At 42.9% G+C, this 20,693-nt stretch overlaps 1 protein-coding gene across 2 annotated transcripts in view; it reads right to left on the bottom strand.

Annotated features, from left to right (window-relative positions):
* Window positions 1-20,693, bottom strand: part of TMEM45A (transmembrane protein 45A) — a 29,043-nt gene that overhangs the window by 1,813 nt on the left and 6,537 nt on the right. The window contains exons 2-5 of one of the 2 annotated variants that reach the window (XM_081859824.1): window positions 5,918-6,113; window positions 4,104-4,316; window positions 2,946-3,130; window positions 1,185-1,330 (exon numbers count right to left, since the gene is read on the bottom strand). In XM_081859824.1, coding sequence (XP_081715950.1) covers window positions 1,185-1,330; window positions 2,946-3,130; window positions 4,104-4,316; window positions 5,918-6,104 — 731 coding nt within the window. In that variant the 5' untranslated portion in view covers window positions 6,105-6,113. The remainder of the gene's footprint in view (window positions 1-1,184; window positions 1,331-2,945; window positions 3,131-4,103; window positions 4,317-5,917; window positions 6,114-20,693) is intronic. The other variant, XM_081859825.1, reaches the window with a different exon arrangement.

Here is a 20,693-nt window from a genome sequence, read left to right as displayed (position 1 = left end):
GAGAGGGCACTTTCGAAACACTCACATATAGCTTTGCTCTTTTTAAGATATTTGTCTAAAATAGTTAATAACCCCATTATCAGCTCATTCAGGCCACTCAGCTGATTACTAAATGACTTTTCTCCCTGTGGTGTGGGCCAATATAATCTGGTGACATCAGAGACTGGAAATTTTCATTAAAATAAAATAAATGTTTCATTTTGTATAATTTTTAATTGAAGTTGGCAATCTTACCTTAGTTGTTTATATATATTTGTGCTTTGCACATGAATTGCAAAGTCCCTGTCATATATTCTAAGCCGGGTAGGAATCAAGTGGGGAGCTGCCTATTTTATACGGGATTACCATAGCAACAATGTATACCCCAAGTCAACTCACCAACGTTTTGTCAAACTTTAAAGTGCTCATGGATGGTGCCTCTACACAATCGTCAGCTGTCCCCTCCTCAGTCCTCCTGTACCACAACCTGCGCCATTCAGCAGAGTCCCTCAACCCTTGGCAGAGGCAGGAAAATAACCCTCCAGCAATGTGATGGGTGCTGGAAGTCACCTGATCTCTAGTCAGTTGTGTCACTACTGCTTACAGGGTGCAGAGTGGGAGAGGGAGGGGGTTGTGAGGCTAGGATGCATGTGCTCCTGCTGGTCCATTTCCACCATTCTGACCTCATCCTCACCCTCTACCTCCTGGTAGGCAGTAGTGATGCAACTGACCTGAGGGCCAGTAAGGGGCACCACTCTGCCACTCCTTTCCTTTTCAATGGCATTTCTCTTGACCCAAACATATAATATTCTAGGGCTGGGTGCTGGCATTTCAAATAGACCCATGAGCAAAACATTCGTGCATCTTCCCTGATCTTAAACTTTGAGAAGAGACAGACTACAGGAAAGAGCCTCACAGAGTTCAACAGACAGCTACCTCTTTCAGAAGAAAAAGAAATGCACATTGTTCACTGCTACATAAATGATACGGAGGAACTTTGCTTATTTCCTAGCAAGGTTGTGAGAAAACAGCAAAGCCCACTTGGGTTGTGCTAATGGTTGCAGGCTGACATATGGAGGCCATTGCAGTTTTGCATTCCTCCAGAACTGGAGTAGCCAATTTTGCATAGCTGAGAGTTTTGTTATGTTGAACAACGCTCTAGCATTTAGTGGTAAGTTAAATGAAGCTCTTTGGGATTTACTTACCAGCTGATTACAGTGTAATTCAAAGCCATTATTAGAAGTGCAAATGCATAATGCCAGCAATAGCACATGGTGATGAACATGATATTATTGTGGTCCGTTTGGTTCCATTCTGGACCCCCACTTGGAGGATAAAGTACAAATCCAATCTGTGGTGTCAAAAAAAAGGACATGTGGCAGATGATGGATATGTTATTGCAAAAATGTATAAAGTTTTGTAGAAATTTGAAACAGAAGAAGAACTAATTAAAGAATGCATGGTCAAATGGGTAAACAAAATTGGTTATAACATACAGATGGAACAGTGAGAGTATATGTGGACTAAAGGGTTAAAATTCACATTGTGTTATGATTTTAAAGAGAATTGTTATAAAATGATGCATCATTGGTCTATATTTTGAAAGATGTAAGACACACACTTATATTTTTATAATAACACCAGCACAAAGAAAGTAACTTCACAGTTACATTTTTGAAATGCTTCTTAAATAGAAATTTACAAGCAGAAGTAAAAGAAGATAAGTCTCAATCCCAAATCTACAGAGGAACACCCTGGAGAAGAGAATGCATTGGTGAATTCTTCTATGGTACTGAACATATTTATTTAAGCTTATTTATAGAAATCACTGCAAATGGGAGAGCTGCCTTCCCTTCTGAAACTTGTTCTGCTGTTGTGAACTCTTTCATTTGTCAAAGAAACTCTGCACCTTATCTCTTTTTTACCTAGATGTTTTCCTTGTCATAATATATACTCTCAAACAACAGTACTGCGCCTATGGAACTCATAACAAAGTGGCATGTACAAAGCTAAACACAGAAGATTTACAAAACAGCAGAGTTCAGAGTTTCATTTAACTCCCTTGCCCTGAGCTTTGAAGCAATAGTGGCTTCAATAATGGGGCAAGATATAATCCATCCCAGAAATATGAAAGTTTGCCAGAATGAGTACATTGTTGTGCCACCTCTATTCAATAGGAGAAATGGTTGGTTACAAACAATGCAGCTGTCTGATCTGCAGTGCAGTATTTGAAAGACAAATGAACAGCTCCAAACTTATCCATCTAAGGACCAGCCCTCCCATTTTTCAATCTCATCTTCCGGGCTGCTCCCCCAAGAGTGTCATTTTACAGCCTTTCATTTTCTCCCCACAAGTATCTCAGACAGGCCAGATCCCTGTTGCAGAGTGGACCAGGCATGGGGCCTGATTTATAGGATCCCTATTGGGTTGGGTGGTCTGAATCCTCCTCTGACTCAGAGGCATGGTGTAGTGGTTAGAGTCTTGGACCAGGACTTGAGAGACCCCAGTTCAAATCTCCACAGCTGTGAAGCTCACTGGGTAACCTTGGGCCACTCACTGTCTCTCAGCCTAACTAACCTCACAAGGGTTGCTGTGGGGATTAAATGAGGAGGGGGGAAACCATGTGGACCACCTTGAGCTCCTTGGAGAAATGCAATAGTTAAATACGTTTCTGTTGAATGCAGGCATGAGAAAGCAGAAGATGATGAATGAAGAGGAAGGTGGTGGCAGCCTTCCTCTGTTGAGTACTAGGCAGCCATCAATGTAATAAAGCACAAAGCCCCAGAGTGACATAACCAGCTCCAATTTCAATGGTGACTGCCTGGTAATTAGAGAAACACCAGACTATGGGGGGCAGGGCAATGGTATCATCTCCCTAAGGATATTGCTGGCTACTGCTGGGCCTGAAATCAAAGTTTTCCTGGGAATTAACTGATTACAAAGGCAGGAAACAGAGACTCACTCACCTGCCAGAACCAGCTCCCCTGCAGTATACAAAGACTTGTTCGGAACATCTCAAGGACAATGACGCCACGGAAGAAGACCTCCAAGAAGATGCAAGCAGCTCCTCCAAAGACGGCCACTACAAGTAACTGATGAACATGGAAATCTAACATAGGTCGCCCGTGGATGTGGAAATAAAAGAGAAATCCTGGTAACAAAGAAATGAGAGGGTCTACTTTTGCTTCACGTATTAATTTACTGAACAAAATTTCTGTTACAAACCGTAATATTTTGGTTTTGTTTCAAGTAACCTGTGTGTATATGCATGCATTATTCTAGTAAAGTCAAGAAGTGCTCAGGTACCTAGAATTTCAGTAGGGAGAATCCAATATCCCACCTCCTTTGGATACTAGAGGGGAGATAGCTCAGGACTCCCCAAGTCTGTGGTGCTCAGGGCCAAAATAGAAACTAGATGGGATACTAATTAGCAACCATGTCAGGTTCATGCTCCCTCTCTGTAACTAATAATAGGTGTTGGGGACTATTTTAACTGGCAACACAGAGCAAAGCAGTCCAGTGGGGAAGCGATTTTTATCAGGACTTGGGCAAGAAACGAAAAAATTATATCTTCCCTCCATATGCTTGACACCCGCAAACCCACAGTTATGGCAGAAGTAGGGGGAAGTACGAATGTGAACCCCACTATGAAAGTTTTGATGTAAACGTTTTCCCTCTATTTATTTGTTGAAAGATTTATACTCTGCTTTAAAGGGCAAGACTCAACACAAGGCAGCTTACAAAACACCAGCAGCAAACAGATCGATAAATGTGGACAAAAATATTGGTTGTGTCCCCCCAAAGGTATTGTTCTTATTATATTTGTATACATAATTTACATTAAATGCTGAAGTATTTTCATTTCATAAACGAAAATGCATGTACGTATATGTGCTTTCCTATTTTTAAAATATTTTGGAAATATGGCAACCCTAAAGTCCATGCTTCTGTTCTAAACATATTGTTAACTCAAAGCAGAGAGCCACACTCATCAATAAGTGTGTTATGTTTGGGCACCAGGTTGGCGAGCACTGCTCTAATTGATAACCTTTCGTCTTCTCATTTTTGTGTTAAGAGTTCAGAAAAGATTTTCCTCCATTAACAGCATGATACAGTCAACTCACCTTCCACAAAAACAGCAATCGAAAGCATCAACCTGTCCAAGGCTACTGGTAACACATTAGTGCTGTGCACCACAATGTCTACCAGCCCTGAGATGCCATAGAAAAGATACATGGTTGCATGCTGCCAGTTCATTAGGTGATCCCATTGTTTCTCTTCATAATTATACAACTTCAGATGTGGCCCATCAGGAACAAACTGCTCGGCGATCATACCTGTGTGTGAAATAATGGCAGACTGTGTCAACAACCTTCTTATTCAATTGCTTGATTAAAGACTAGTTAAAGCCTTTTAGCATCACTGTGGTAATTGCAGCCTTTCTCCTTGCTTATTTTGCAAGAGCTGAAAATTCAGGTCAGTCCTTTACGCATACCTCTTGATCTAGTCAATGCTACTGCCCACAACTCCATTTCATATCTTCTTTCTTTAGCACTATTAAGCATCTGGAACCACAACTATGAACCCCAAAAGGAAACTTGACACCATCCCGGTAATGGACTGGTTGAGAGCCAATGAACTTGAAGCTCAATCCACACAAGACGGGGCAGTGCTAGTGGGTGGTTCCCTAGACTGGATGGATGGAAGGCTGCCTGCTCTTGATGGGGTTCCACTCCCTCTGAAGGAATGGGTATACAGAATGGGGATACTGCTGGATCCACTGCTGTTGTTTGAGGCTAAGGTGGCCTCAGTAGCAAAAAGTGCCTTCCATCAGCTTCGGCTGGTGGCCCAGCTACACTCCTATCTGGACAGGGGTAGCCTTACATCAGTTGTCTATGATGTGGTAACTTCTAGGTTAGATTATTGCATCATGATGAAGGCAGTTCAGAAACTTCAGCTAGTGCAGAATTCAGTGACCAGGTTGTTCACCAGGGGAAGACAGTTTAAGCACATTACACCAATCTTGGCCCGACTGCATTGGCTGCCAATTAGTATCCAGGTTCAATTTAAAGTGCTGGTTTTGACCTATAAAACCTTAAATAGCTCAGGACCGTAATACCTCAAGGACCATCATATAAACCGACCCAGAGATTGGGCAGAGGAGGAATGGTGGAGACCTCATCCAGGGAGGAAGAAGAGGAAGACAATATAGATTTACAACAGGGGTTTGCGGGAGGTCACAGCTCAGAGGCAGATGAGGGGGAGAGTTGGGAAATCATGGGAGAGCCAGAGCAGAAGTTGGCTGACACGTTGTCCCTAGAAAGCATTCCAGACCATCCATCTCCCAGAACCCGGTGAGCCTTAAAAGTAGGAGAGCAAAGAGCTCAAAGACAGAGGGCACTTAGCAGCACCCGTAGAGGAGGCAATGAGAATGACGAATGAGAAAGTGGGAGAGACCGGGGGTGGAGATTCACTTGGAACAATGCCATTATCCAAGAGGCTGGGTTCTATAGCCTCTCTCTGTAGAGTTTGCAATAAAGAAAGACTATAAGAAACTTTCCCTTGTCTTTATACTTTCCTGGGCAACCAGCCAGGAGCCACTGACAGCATCCTGACACAGTGTCATCACCATACAAAGCCTTTCTTTGTGTACCTCCTCCATGTGAGGTCTGGTGGGCAGAAATATGAGAGTGGGCCATTTCTGTGGAAGCCCTCCCCTCATGGGATGCTCTCCCCAGGGAGGCTCACTTTGAACATGGGACCTTCTACACAGAAAAAAAGATGTTTTGCCACTGAGCTATGACAGAATCCACACTACAATTTGTTTTACCATTAATGCATATTGTTTCAAAAATAATCATGGTTTGTATTGTTATTCATGAAGATCCAAACATCCTCAATCGTAACCATTTTTAAATGCTAAAGAAAATCAACTTACCAATAAGGGCAAAGGAGGCTTTGGCTATGCCTTCTGCTATTTCTAAGCGATGAAATCCTGCCTTGGAACCAATGGAAGCGTTCTTTTTCCTTCGACAGAGGTACTTCAGTGGATATTTCACAGACCACCACAGGCCAAAGATAAGGAAGAAACTCCCAGGAAGTGCATGACCTTTAAAATTTGCCATCTTTTCCTACTGCACAAAAAGATACGGTCAAAGAGTGTTCTTTAGTAAAGTGTTCTTGGAAGAAACCCATAACTTGTAGCTCTAATCTAAGTTTCAGTCTGCATATAAACATATTCCTGCAGGAGGTGGCTTTACAACATTTGCTTGTCACGTGGATCCTCATTATGTTGGACAGATGCAGCCTTGGCGATGGCGAGGAGCCTAGTGTGAGAATGCTTGGAAGATCTGAGCTCTCCTTTAGAGCAGGGGTGGAGAACCAGATGCAGCTGGGTCTCCTACTCTCAAAAGCCCAAGTCAGCATAAACAGTGCTAGGCTGCAAGTCCTAGAACATCTGGAGAGCCACAGGTTCTCCACCCTTAGAATAATAGAATTGTAGAGCTGGAAGGGAACCCCTACTCCAACCCCCTGCAATCTCAGCTTGTATTAAAAGATATGTGCATATGCACTTCTCATTGAAACAGTCTGGTTCCAGATTCCTTTCCACCCCTCCTCAACACTGCGATCCAAATTCCCTTTGTACCAGGCTCAGTTTTGTATTTTATTTTCATAGCCACAGCCCCTGTCAGTCTCGACTGGCCTACAGAAAACCCTAGGCTGGTGCAGCTATTTGCCTGCCCCACCACCTTCAGCTGCTATAAGCAGCAGGGCTGTGGATGCTGTGGTGCCCCCTCCCAGCTCCATTAAGCTCCCCCCCCCCCCCGTTCTCTAACTGTGTTTTGGACTGCAGCCTAAAGCTTCTAATGAGCTGAGCAGGTCCTTGAAAATTGTTACAACATGGAAATGGCTTGTTAAACGGAAAGTTAATGCAATTAAAGTGCCTGTGAACATGCAGGTTGAGTGTCAATCTTTAACGAACATTGTCAGGCTCAAAATCAGCATTCCCCCCCCCCCCGCTTTTATTGCTTTATGGCCGCTAGCTATTTACCCTTGACCCTGATAGTTGGACCCATTGTCCCTATGAAAAGGCAGCGCCCACAGCAAAGTTGCTGGTAGACCAAAGAGGCAATATTTAGAGGTAACATGCAAAAAAGAAAAGCTAAGCAAATGAATATTTATCTTATGGCGGAATACAACAGCAGCTGATTCACCACCCAGATTCAAATTTCTCTACTGAAAAACAATTGTGACAGTATTGGTGAGATATGCCCTCTCTCACAACTGGCTAATTTTTGCTTTTTTAAAAGAAAACGTTTGCACTTGGAGACATGGGGAAGTTAAACAAGAAAAAGATTTTATTTTACAACAATATTAATAAAACAAGAGATGCACCAGGAGATGGAATTATTTCAAGAAGCATATATATGTAAAATTCAGTGGTAGTTACAGGCTTCTAAACAAGATGATAAATGTGCAACTTATATTTTCTTCTGTTCCTTAAAATAAACACTGAGGTGTTACATCTTAGGTCTTAAAGCTTTGGTTCTGAAACAAGGTAGTACTTTCTGTCAGTTCCCCAACCTTCTATAAGTCTCCCTCCTGAGCATGGGTGTAGCTAGGATTATTGTTGGGAGGCAGGCTTTTGATGGGGGGGCAGAACCTCAGATTTGCGTTGATTTTGATTAATTGGAGGGGAAGCTGATGTAGGATATATATTCCTTCTCTTTAACAAATATTTTCTTTGGTCAGGCTTGAATAGTCATACCCAACATACACTCTGTAAGGTTCAAATCTAGGTTTGCTTTGAATGGTTAGGCTTTTCTTCTTCTTCCTGTCAGTAAATACCCAGAATAGCAAAAAATATAAATACATCCTTGTTAGTTTACTATTTTAGCCCAGGAACACATTTGCAGATTTATCTGAAGCAGGGAGAGTGGGGAGATTAGTAGCAAAGTTCAAAGGCACTCCTCACTATAACCAAGATTAAACTGAAAGGGAATATTTGCTGTGGTGACGCCACAGCCATTTTATATATGTTCACCTTGTGATAACCACAGAAACGTCAACAACATAAAACTAACAGGCACCATTTTACTTGAGGAAAGGAAATTCCTACTTCCAAAAACTTGAAACCCTCTGCTGCATTTGCTGCAAACCCCATTTACCAATTCCTCTCTACTTTACATTTGTGGAAGTCCAACCTAGCACACTTTTCAGAAGGTGCATGAGGCCTCTCTGTTTAAGCTGGTCTTTGGGTCCAGGTGTTAGCTGAAGAAGGCTGGGAGGAAACTAGTTAAACTAGAAGAAACTCACTGCTTTGTTTACTTGAGTTTTCCCCTTCCCATTGGGGAAGCGGTAAGCTAAAAATCTAAAATATATGTGTGTGCATGTTCAGCTCCAAAAGATGTGCATGTTCCCACATTCCAGTTTGGATGCCCTCCCATCACATGCCAGAGGTGGACATGGTCAGAGGCAAAAGTAGGCCACAAAAGTAGGCAACAGGTTGGTTTCTTCACTTTCACATACCTTTCTCTATTCTCTGTTCAGCCAAGGAAGAAGCATTATTAGCATTCAAGGACACATTCCAGCTAGGCAAAAAACACTCAACGAGGGTGCAAAGCAGAACAGTTGAGGGGTGTGACTCATGAAAGTTTGTGAGGCTTGGGGAATTTCGAGGGCATTTGACAGATAGGTTGCATTTGACTCCCGAGTCAGAGGTTCCCCATCCCTGAGTCACAAATGGCATTTATTTGGAAAGTTAAAATGGGAACACTTCAAAGCCTGTCTGCATGATTAATATACCGTCAAACGTCGGTTGTTGAACATAATTTGTTCCAGAAGCCAGTTCGGCTTCTGAAATGTTCAACAATGGAGGCACAGCTTCTGATTGGTCGCAGGAGCTTCCTGCACTCAAGCAGAAGCCGCGTCGGACGTTCAGCTTCCGAAAAATGTTCAAATACTGGAACACTTACTTCTGGGTTTTCAGCATTCAGGAGCCAAAACGTTCCAAAATGGAGATGTTCAGGATCCGAGGTTTGACTGTACTACTGTTGTCTTTATATGTGGCAATGTTTTTCTTTTCTTTTCTTTCTGCTAGCTAGCTCTCCTTCCCTTGGTTTTTGATCTCTCTGAATGCCACTGAATTTATTCTTTGTCACAATAGGCACTGCAGGTGCACAGACTAGGCAGGAAAGCTGCCCCCTGTGCCAACACATCAAAGGCAGCCAGTTGATGTACACTGAGCCTACAAACAGCTTGTATTCAGGAAGCAGTTATGAATGATGAACACCTTTGGTCATTTTGACGTTTTCTTTTTGTGCCTGTTCAATGGCATTTGGATGTTAAATATTTGATAAGTCATTCTGTGCTTTAAGCATCTTGCAAGTCACTTTGAGATATCACCAAGGCAATTAGCAACCATAATAAATAATAATGACTGCAGTTACAATGAATTCAAACGAACAACAGCACATTATTGCAATGTTTAGTAAACAAAAACATGGGGCTCAAGAAGGAATAAGAATCTGGTAAAAATGTTGAGACAAATTCCATTTTGCTTATAAACATGCACAAATCACAAGATCAATGTTCATGCTTTTCCTGCTCCCAAAAAGACTGTTGGTGTAATCTTAGGCATGTTTACTCGAAAGTAAGTCTAAGTGTGTGGCTAACTTCTAGATACATGTGCAGAACATTGCAGCCATGCAGCACAGTCCTATATGTGTCTACTCAGAAGGGAGCAGGGTGGATAAAAATCAATGATTTAAAAAAAAAATGCAAAAAAAATTGATTTTTAAAAAATTTAAATCAGATTTTTTTTTATTTAAATCAGATTTTTAAAATAAAATGCTTTTGGAGGAAAAATCTTTCTAAAGATAGTTTTCTATTTAAGTTACATTATAGTACAAAGGCTATTCATCAGGAAATAAGGATTTGTTTTAACTGTTTCATGTGTGCTAAAACTCAGTCTAAGGTGTGTATATATATATATATATATATATATATATATATATATAATCGTTTAACTGAGGCATCTAATCATAAGCCTGCATTTTTATCAAAGCTTCTATATATTTCAATCAAGGCTTGTATTTAAAAATGAGCTTAAAAAAAAGGATTTTCAAATGTTTCATGCCAGGCAAAAGACCAGCTGCCTAAAAGAACCTTGGCAAGATGTTTTTCCTCCTAAGACAAGAAGGGCCCCATTGATTTATAGTAGAAAAACAATTCTCAAAGTCATAAAAAGGGAGAATTACATATGCTGCCCCAAGGCTGAGAAAACACCATTAGGAATGGGGAAAGATAATACTAATGTGCCTCCCAGTAAAATGAGCCAGATCTTCTTTCTAAGGTTGAAAGGCCAGGAGCAAATGGAAGGAAAAACATTTAGCTAGAAAGAAAGAGAGCATTTTTGGGGAAGTCTCTTCTAAAGCTGTTTCTTAAACTGAGAGAGTTAAAAAAGGTTAAAATGTGTTAAATGTTGGAAAGGCAACTGGCTTGGCAGAAGAAGCAGCTTCTTCCTATTTTATTTTGAGGCTGGAGAGGAGGGGGAAAGGGGGAGGTGCAAACTGAAGAGGCTTCTTTTAAAAGCTGTGTTTTATTGAGTTCCTTCCTTTTCACTTTGAGAAGCTTTATTCTTTTAAGAGGCTACCTATGATAAATGTATGAAATATATTAGCTTAAATATATTGGCTTAAATGTAATTATGCAAAGGATTTAAGGAATGCTAGATTCTTATTTCATATGGTTGTAAGAGTTGTATTTATCCTGAAATTAAGTCAGCCACCAGCCCCCCCCCCCTGCCAGACAGAAGACGCCATCCAAGCAGTCTTGATATATAGTTGTCAGGCATTTTGTTTAGAAACATTAAATGAAGGAAATCTTTCAATGTTGATGTGAAACTCAAGATCCTTGACATCTGTTGAACATAAAATGTAAGATTAAACCATTTGTTTTAGAAGGCAATAGGGCAAGAAGGGCAAGAGGTGAGCTGGTAATTAAGATTCCATGTAAGATATATTATTACTTATTTGTCATTTATATATAGCTCTTTGTCTCCCATATAAGGGCAAGGAAATGGGTGTATCTTTTGTGGGTGTATCTTTTGTGATTGGTTCTAGCAAACAGCCAATAGGAATTTCAACCAGGCTGATTGGACAGAGGCAGCCACAGGAGGAGCAAAGGGGGCTGGATTAAGGGAATATAAGTGCTGGCCAGAATGGCAGGAGGCCAGGCCAGAGCTTGGTAACCACGTACCACTGAGCCTCTTATTTATTTGTCTGACAAATAAATTACTATTTTAATTTCTCTATTGCTGCGTTGAATATTTCATTCCAGCTAAGCGTTAACCACAAGCAGGGTGCTACATTTTATGGTGCCCTGTGACTCGGATAAGTGGTCTGCTGGAACGCAGCCCCTTCGCCCTACTGGGCAGGGTACAAGAGAGAGGACAACTGCTTACCCAAAGCGCGCACTGGTAATTTTTTCCAGGGGGAACGCAGAAGACTCGTCTGTCTGATACCCTGCTCACTGGCGGCGACGGACCGGGGGAAACAGGGAACCAACCAAGGGTAAGTGCACAAAGGGATTTTTGGCCCTCCAATTAATTGGGAGGAAGAGAAGTCTTGATCAAACTTCTGCGTCTCAGTAAGGGGAAACTGAGTACGCTAGGTGGTTGGGTACATCAGATGGTGATCTGGTGTAGGGAAAGGGAAAAATTGGGAGGTAGAGTGTGGTGAAGTATCCAGCGCATTGTATGTGTGAGAAAGTACAGAGCAATCTGTAGCTGACCCGAGTGTGGAGTGGGCAGTACTTCGGTTCCTAGTAAGGCGACTTCACTAGGCAAGGAAACCCACGAAGCGCGTCTGTGAGTGACTGAGTGGATACTTCACAGGGCCATACAATGGGAGTTGGGGGTTCAAAGGGGGAAAATACACCTCTTGAGTGTATGTTAAATAATTTTAAGAAAGCCTTCTCAGGGGCATATGGAGTCAAAATGATGCCAGAGCGCTTGAGAACGTTATGTGAACTAGAATGGCCAAAACAAAATACTGGATGGCCATCTCAGGGAACCTTTGATATAAATTTAGTAAGCAAACTTTGGACTGATATCGCCAAAGAAACTGGAGGGTGCCCAGAACAATTTCCATATATAGATTCCTGGCTGAGCACATTAAATAAAAATCCTCCATGGATAAGGGAATGCAAAGTCAAACGATGCAAATTATTGGCTGTAAAAGCCGAAGCTAGGAAAGGAATCTTGCCAAATAAACTCAAACCCATTTTTGAGGGGCCAGAGGAAGAGGTGCTTCCACCTCCACCCTATGCTCCACATCGAAGGGAGCTTAATCCAAACACTCCACCAGTTGTAACCCCAAGGCAAGAAACTGGAATGAATAATGGGAGTGGAGTCACAGAGCTTGATTCCTTGATAGATTATGATAAATATCTTCAGGAGGCATTGGAGTTCTATAATAAAGCCCAAGCAGAAGTGGTTATTCCACCTGTGACTCCTAATAGACCTCCATCTACAGTCTCCTTTAGTGGAACAACTGATTGCCCACCCCAAACCCCTGTACATCCAAGTCCCAGAGAAATGTTACAGAAGTTACAGGGAGACCTTGCTCGGTCAGCAAGCAATACAGCCAGGCGTATAAAGCTGCTAAAAGAACGCCTTGCGACAGATACCATCCCCTATGATTTGAGGCCCCTAGAGCAAAGTGAAGAGAAAGATCACGTAGTAGCCCCTCTTAGAAGAGTATTTGATGCACTTGAGGAGCCTGCGCTGGTTAATGGGCAACCCGGACCACGGCCACCTCGAACTTCGACCCTGCAATATATTCCATTCACAACTACAGATCTGATGAATTGGAAAACACACACCCCATCTTTTGCAGAAAAACCTCAGGCTATGATGGACTTGGTGACTTCAATAGTAAATACTCATAGCCCTACTTGGACAGATTGTCGCCAGCTCCTAAATACTCTGTTCACCACTGAGGAAAGGAGAGACATAATTGAAAAGGCACAGATATATTTGCGTGAGCAGGCCAGAGCGGGAAATATTTATAATATTGACCGTCATCTCCAAGATAACTTTCCCTTGGAAGATCCTAATTGGGATCCAAACAATGCAATTCACCTGGCCAGACTTACCACCTACCGCCAGACACTTGTGCAAGGTATCCGCAGGGCATGCCAGAAGCCCACTAATATGTCTAAAGTTTCAGAAGTAGAACAAAAACCAAATGAGAGTCCGGGAGACTTTTTAGAGAGGCTGCAAGAAGCCTATCGTATATGGACTCCTTTTGACCCTGAAGCCCCTGAAAACAGCAGAATGATTACTGCTACATTTGTGGCCCAGTGCGCTTCTGACATTCGTAAGAAAATTCAGAAATCAGAAGGATGGGAAGGGATGCTGATGAGCCAAATTATGGCCATTGCACGCCGAGTTTATCGGAATAGGGATGAGGCTGAGAAACAAGAGAAGAAGAAGTGGCAGAAGGAAAAGATGGTAATGCTAGCCACAGCAGTGAAGCAAGACCACCGCCCCTTAAATGGAGGGCGAGGGCGAGGAAGGAATCCACCACTGGGAAGGAATCAATGTGCAAATTGCAAGAAGGAGGGTCATTGGAAGCGGGAGTGTCCTGAACCCCTGAGGTTGGAAGAAGTGCGCCCAGGCCCAGGCCCAGGCCCAGGCTCCGGCCCAAGAAACCAGGGACGGGGACGGGGAATGATCCGAGATGGAAGATATCAGAGACCAGGACAGGGACGGAGTAGAGACAATTTCATTGGACTGGCAGAAGAGGATTTTACCCAAGACTAGGAACGACCGGACTCCATAAAGTTAGGCTTCCAGGAGCCCACGGTCACGATTCAATTAGGGAGCCATTTAATAGATTTTATGATTGATACTGGGGCTGAATACTCGGTACTCCCAGAACTATTGCAGAAAAAGGCATCTAAAAGTGTAGTCATTAAAAGTGCCACTGGACAGTCAGCCAAGAGGTCTTTCCTCCAACCTTTGGAATGCCAGATTGGGGGACATCATTTAACCCATCAGTTTTTGTATATACCTGAGTGTCCAATACCTCTCTTAGGTAGAGATATGCTGTCCAAATTGCAGGCCCAAATCACTTTCACTCCTCGAGGTCCAGAAATGAAACTGCCATCAAAAGCAGCAGGAATAATTACCCTCTCAGTACCTAAGGAACAATCATGGCGCCTAATGTCAGCCTTGCAAGTCCAACCCACATTGGATACAGAATTAAACAAGCTCCTCCGAACTCTACAGGTGCCACCAGGAGTATGGGCTGAAAATAGCCCACCAGGAATGGCTAAGAATATAGCTCCAATTGTAGTAACCCTAAAACCTATGGCTACCCCTGTATCTGTAAAGCAATATCCCTTACCCCGGCGAGCAGCGGAGGGCATCCAGAAACATTTGGACCGCCTATTAAAATATGGTCTGCTTAAGCCTTGCCAATCAGAATGGAACACACCCCTTTTGCCTGTTCGAAAACCTGGGACAGATGAATACAGGCCAGTGCAGGACTTGAGGCTCGTAAACCAGGCTATCGAGACCTTGCACCCAAATGTACCAAACCCATATACCTTGCTGAGTTTGATCCCACCAGAAGCAACATTTTTTACTGTATTGGACTTGAAAGATGCATTCTTCTGTTGCCGGCTGGCACCACAGAGCCAACCTATATTTGCCTTCCAGTGGGAAGACCCTTTGACAGGAACAAAAGGCCAGCTAACCTGGACAAGATTGCCCCAAGGATTCAAAAATTCCCCAACTTTATTTGGCACTGCCTTGGCGAGGGATCTAACAAGTTACCCCTCAATACCGGGAGAAAAGGTGGTTCTGCAATATGTGGATGATCTTATACTAGCTGCAAAGGATTTTGATACCTGTAAAGAAGGGACAGAGGAACTGCTCCACTTGCTCTGGGAAGCTGGCTACCGAGTTTCCCAGAAAAAGGCACAGTTATGTTTAGAAAAGGTCAAATATTTGGGCTTTGACATCTCACACCAACAACGAGCATTGAGACCAGAGAGGAAAGAAGCTATTTGCCTTATCAAGGAACCTACCACAAGAAAACAACTTAGGGGATTCCTGGGAACAGCAGGGTTTTGTAGACTATGGATACCTGATTTCAGCAGTCTGGCCAAGCCCTTACATGAAAGCACTCGAGGTGCAGAAAAGGACCCATTCGTATGGGGACCTGAGCAGAAACAAGCCTTTTTAGTTATCAAACAGCGACTTATGGAGGCACCAGCCCTTGGATTGCCTAATTCGGAAAAACCCTTTCAGCTGTATGTACATGAACAGAATGGGATTGCAGCGGCAGTCCTGACCCAGAGATTAGGAAGTTGGAACCGTCCAGTAGCTTATTTGTCTAAACAATTGGACTCAGTAGCAAAAGGATGGCCTCCATGCCTAAGGGCAGTAGCGGCCACTGCGAGCCTTGTCAAAGAAGCTGATAAATTTACCTTTGGCCAGACGATGTATGTGAATGTACCTCATGCTGTTCTGACACTCATGGAATATAAGGGTAGTTATTGGCTAACGAACCCAAGGATGGCTAGATACCAAGGCCTATTGTGTGAAAATCCCAGGATTCATCTACGAGTAGTGAATATGCTCAATCCAGCGACTTTGCTGCCCCTACCAGAGGTAGATGATGAGGAATCACATGATTGTCTCCAAATAATGGATGAAGTTTATTCCAGTAGACCTGATCTGAAAGATGAGCCATTGAAAAATCCAGATGTTGTATATTATACGGATGGTAGCAGTTACCTGCATGAAGGTGCCAGACGAGCAGGATATGCTGTGGTTACCAATGAGGAAGTTGTGGAAGCTGAAGCTTTGCCTGCTGGCACCTCAGCACAAAAGGCTGAACTTATAGGTTTAACTAGAGCTCTGCAATTGGCAGCCGGATGTAAGGCAAACATCTATACTGATTCAAAATATGCCTTCTTAACCCTGCATGCACATGGAGCTCTATGGAAAGAAAGAGGTCTAATCGGAGCCCACGGGAAGGCCTTGAAATATGGACCTGAAGTAGAAATCCTGTTAGAAGCAGTATGGGCTCCAGAACAGATTGCTGTAATGCACTGCAAAGGTCATGGACGAGGAAGGGATCCAATAACCAGAGGAAATCATGCTGCTGACAAAGCAGCCCGAGAGGCAGCCCAAAAGCCTGTGGGAGGATTTATAGCAGCCCTCATACCAGAGGTAGTTCCAGAAGAAGTTAAACCTCACTATACCCCAGAAGAGAGGAAGTGGGCTGAACAGGAAGGAGCGGTTGTGAGGGACGGTTGGATGATCCTGCCGGACAATAGGATTTATGTACCTCATCATCTAGCAGGCACAATTGTAAGAAATTATCATGAATCTACTCACCTTGGCGGTACTGCAACTAGAGAGAGTCTCAGTCGGAAGTTGTATATTATTAATCTATCACAATTAGCAACTTGCATTTCACAGAAATGTGTTTTTTGTGCTAAAAACAATCCCAGGCAGGGACCGGTACAACCTCCTGGAATTCAGCATGTGGGATACGTCCCCATGGAAAGCCTAATTGTGGACTTCACAGAGCTGGTCCCTTCTAAGGGATTCAAGTATCTCCTTGTGTTTGTAGATACTCTTACCGGATGGGTTGAAGCTTTTCCCACCCGAACTGAAAAGGCACGAGAGGTAACTAAAAGACTCCTCACTGAATTGATCCCAAGGTTTGGATTACCTAGATGCATTGGAAGTGATAATGGGCCAGCGTTCATTGATCAAGTAGTACAAGATGTATGTCGAGTCCTACAAGTAAAATGGAGACTGCATACAGCATATAGGCCTCAGAGTTCAGGGAAAACTGAAAGAATGAATCGGACTCTGAAAACCCAATTGGCAAAATTAACCCAGGAAACGGGATTGGGATGGGTAGATGTGTTACCCATAACACTGTTTCGTGTTCGGTGTGCACCCACAAAAAGACTTAAGTTGTCACCTTTTGAGCTCCTGTATGGGAGACCGCCCTCCTTTGTTCAGGATATTCCAGCTGACCTTAAACAAATAGGAGACCATGTGACACAGGAACAAGTGCAATCTCTCTCCCGTGTTTTTGTTTCTCTTAACAGGTGGGCCCTCGAGCGCACGCCGTGCAGCATTGCCGAGCCGATTCATCAGTTCCAGGCTGGCGATAGCGTATGGGTGAAAGAGTGGAAACGCGATCCACTTGCACCTAAGTGGCGTGGACCTTACACCGTCTTGCTCTCTACTCCAACAGCGGTGAAGGTAGCTGAGGTGACCCCCTGGATTCATCACTCTCGTTTGAAGAAGTCTGAAGGCAGTTGGACGTGCAAAGGTGACCCCTCTAATCCTTTAAAACTAACTCTCTCCAAAAACCCCTGTATCTAGCCCTACCGGGAACGGGCTAGGTCACGGGCAACATTTGACGACCGGCCTGCTGCAGCCACAACCTGGAAGCTGGCTGACCTGCGCACGCCTGAAGCTTGAGGAGCGTCTGAACCAGCGACTGTGAACGGAAAGATTCTCTAATACAATTGATTGACTGCCCCCCCCTTGTGGAACAATTATCAGAGATATTACTCATTGGGGATCCTCGGGATATATGTTTTGGTCTTGGTGGTTCCCCATTTCTGTCACTGGGGGAATTATATTGGGGCTAATAATTATTTGCTATCACAATAAGGTAATCTTTTGTGGAAGGAATGCATATACTAGACATCAACATGATTTTATTAATCCTGATCCCTTGGGAAGGGGAAGGGTCCTTGAATCTGACCAAATTGGCTAAATATGGATTCAGCCATGACCACAATATGTGGGTAGGTTTAGCTGAAATGGTAGCTAATGTTGCAAATAGGACCAATTGCCTTGTTTGCTCTCTTGGGCCAGATGATTCAGAGGGAGGTATGCCGTTATTACCGATACCATTAGATGCTATTGGTATGGTAAGCAAAATGCCACACCAAACTGAAATACAGAATTTCCCCGGATGGAACTCAACTAAACCATTACGAGTTATACCTGTACAAGGGGAATTCTGTGTACATAAATCATCAGATGCAGCTGATTCTCCCATGATAGGCTCTTCTCATTGTCACTATACTTGGGATTATAAGAAGAATAGTCATACCTGGGCACACGGTACTACCTATCGAACTCGGAATGCCTTGCCCTGTGCACCTCCTTTTATTCATGCATGGAAAGTGGTGTGGAACATAACTGTGACAGAAGAAGGCAATCTAACATACTGCACTGTGAACTCTCTACCCCTTTTGGTATTTCGCCTTCTGTATTCCCCGTACCAAAAACCTCAGACCCGATGGTTGTGGTGGATATGTGGAGAATGGGCATACAAGAAACTCCCTTCCAAATGGAGTGGGACTTGTTTCTTGGGTTGGGTATTACCACCAATGTGGATTATGCCCACTAGTTCGGCCAGGCGAACACGAAGGAATGCTGATATTTCTCATATAGCAGGAGGAAGTACCCAAAGTTGGAGCGGTACTGATGATTGGCCGCCAGAGCGCATTATAGCCTATTATGATCCTGCCTCCTGGAATCCTGGTGAGCTCATACAAGGGGCACGGGATCCTATTTATAATCTAAACAGAATAATTCGATTGCAAGCAGTAGTGGAACTTGTAACCAATGCAACGGCCCAGAGTTTGAGACTTATTGCACAACAGTTGGATGAAAGTAGAGCCGCCATTTTGCAGCTGAAAATGGGAATGGATTATGTACTTGCCAGGCAGGGAGGCCTATGTGGAGTCTTGAACTTGACAGGGAATGCCTGTTGCTTTAACATTTCTGATAATGGTGAGGCAATCCGTGTGTTGGCCACAAAGATGGAGAATATAGCACATGTCCCAGTACAAACATGGGAAGGATGGGATATGGGATGGCTCACCAATTGGTTACCTAATGTCACAGGACTCAAAGGGATACTATTGTCTTGCTTGTTTTTCTTGACAGTAGTAGTATTGGTTTTATGTATGATGCCATGTATCATTTCATGTTTTAGAAGTACAATTAGCAAGATGGTTTCAAATGAAACTCTACCTCATATCATGGCCCTATATAGAGCTTTACCTCAGGAATATGATGAAGGTCAAGCTATCAAGGACACTTGGGATGAAGGTCCTTGAGCTTGAAAGGGGGGAATGAGGCATCTAATCATAAGCCTGCATTTTTATCAAAGCTTCTATATATTTCAATCAAGGCTTGTATTTAAAAATGAGCTTAAAAAAAAGGATTTTCAAATGTTTCATGCCAGGCAAAAGACCAGCTGCCTAAAAGAACCTTGGCAAGATGTTTTTCCTCCTAAGACAAGAAGGGCCCCATTGATTTATAGTAGAAAAACAATTCTCAAAGTCATAAAAAGGGAGAATTACATATGCTGCCCCAAGGCTGAGAAAACACCATTAGGAATGGGGAAAGATAATACTAATGTGCCTCCCAGTAAAATGAGCCAGATCTTCTTTCTAAGGTTGAAAGGCCAGGAGCAAATGGAAGGAAAAACATTTAGCTAGAAAGAAAGAGAGCATTTTTGGGGAAGTCTCTTCTAAAGCTGTTTCTTAAACTGAGAGAGTTAAAAAAGGTTAAAATGTGTTAAATGTTGGAAAGGCAACTGGCTTGGCAGAAGAAGCAGCTTCTTCCTATTTTATTTTGAGGCTGGAGAGGAGGGGGAAAGGGGGAGGTGCAAACTGAAGAGGCTTCTTTTAAAAGCTGTGTTTTATTGAGTTCCTTCCTTTTCACTTTGAGAAGCTTTATTCTTTTAAGAGGCTACCTATGATAAATGTATGAAATATATTAGCTTAAATATATTGGCTTAAATGTAATTATGCAAAGGATTTAAGGAATGCTAGATTCTTATTTCATATGGTTGTAAGAGTTGTATTTATCCTGAAATTAAGTCAGCCACCAGCCCCCCCCCCGCCAGACAGAAGACGCCATCCAAGCAGTCTTGATATATAGTTGTCAGGCATTTTGTTTAGAAACATTAAATGAAGGAAATCTTTCAATGTTGATGTGAAACTCAAGATCCTTGACATCTGTTGAACATAAAATGTAAGATTAAACCATTTGTTTTAGAAGGCAATAGGGCAAGAAGGGCAAGAGGTGAGCTGGTAATTAAGATTCCATGTAAGATATATTATTACTTATTTGTCATTTATATATAGCTCTTTGTCTCCCATATAAGGGCAAGGAAATGGGTGTATCTTTTGTGGGTGTATCTTTTGTGATTGGTTCTAGCAAACAGCCAATAGGAATTTCAACCAGGCTGATTGGACAGAGGCAGCCACAGGAGGAGCAAAGGGGGCTGGATTAAGGGAATATAAGTGCTGGCCAGAATGGCAGGAGGCCAGGCCAGAGCTTGGTAACCACGTACCACTGAGCCTCTTATTTATTTGTCTGACAAATAAATTACTATTTTAATTTCTCTATTGCTGCGTTGAATATTTCATTCCAGCTAAGCGTTAACCACAAGCAGGGTGCTACATAACCACATCAGTTAACAAACATGGATACATATGCTATAATGTTATTGTTTTAGTTAAATAAATATTGTTTTAGTTAAATAAATCGTTATTAAGCAGGGGACCACTACTACTAGAGCCCTTTCCCCAGTTATCACCTGATTAGGTAGAGTATCTGGATTAGGGCCTCTCAACACTCA

Source organism: Podarcis erhardii, assembly GCF_964252035.2.
Source record: "Podarcis erhardii genome assembly, chromosome: 4".
Lineage (NCBI taxonomy): Eukaryota > Metazoa > Chordata > Lepidosauria > Squamata > Lacertidae > Podarcis > Podarcis erhardii.
This window is presented reverse-complemented; position numbering and strand designations above follow the sequence as displayed.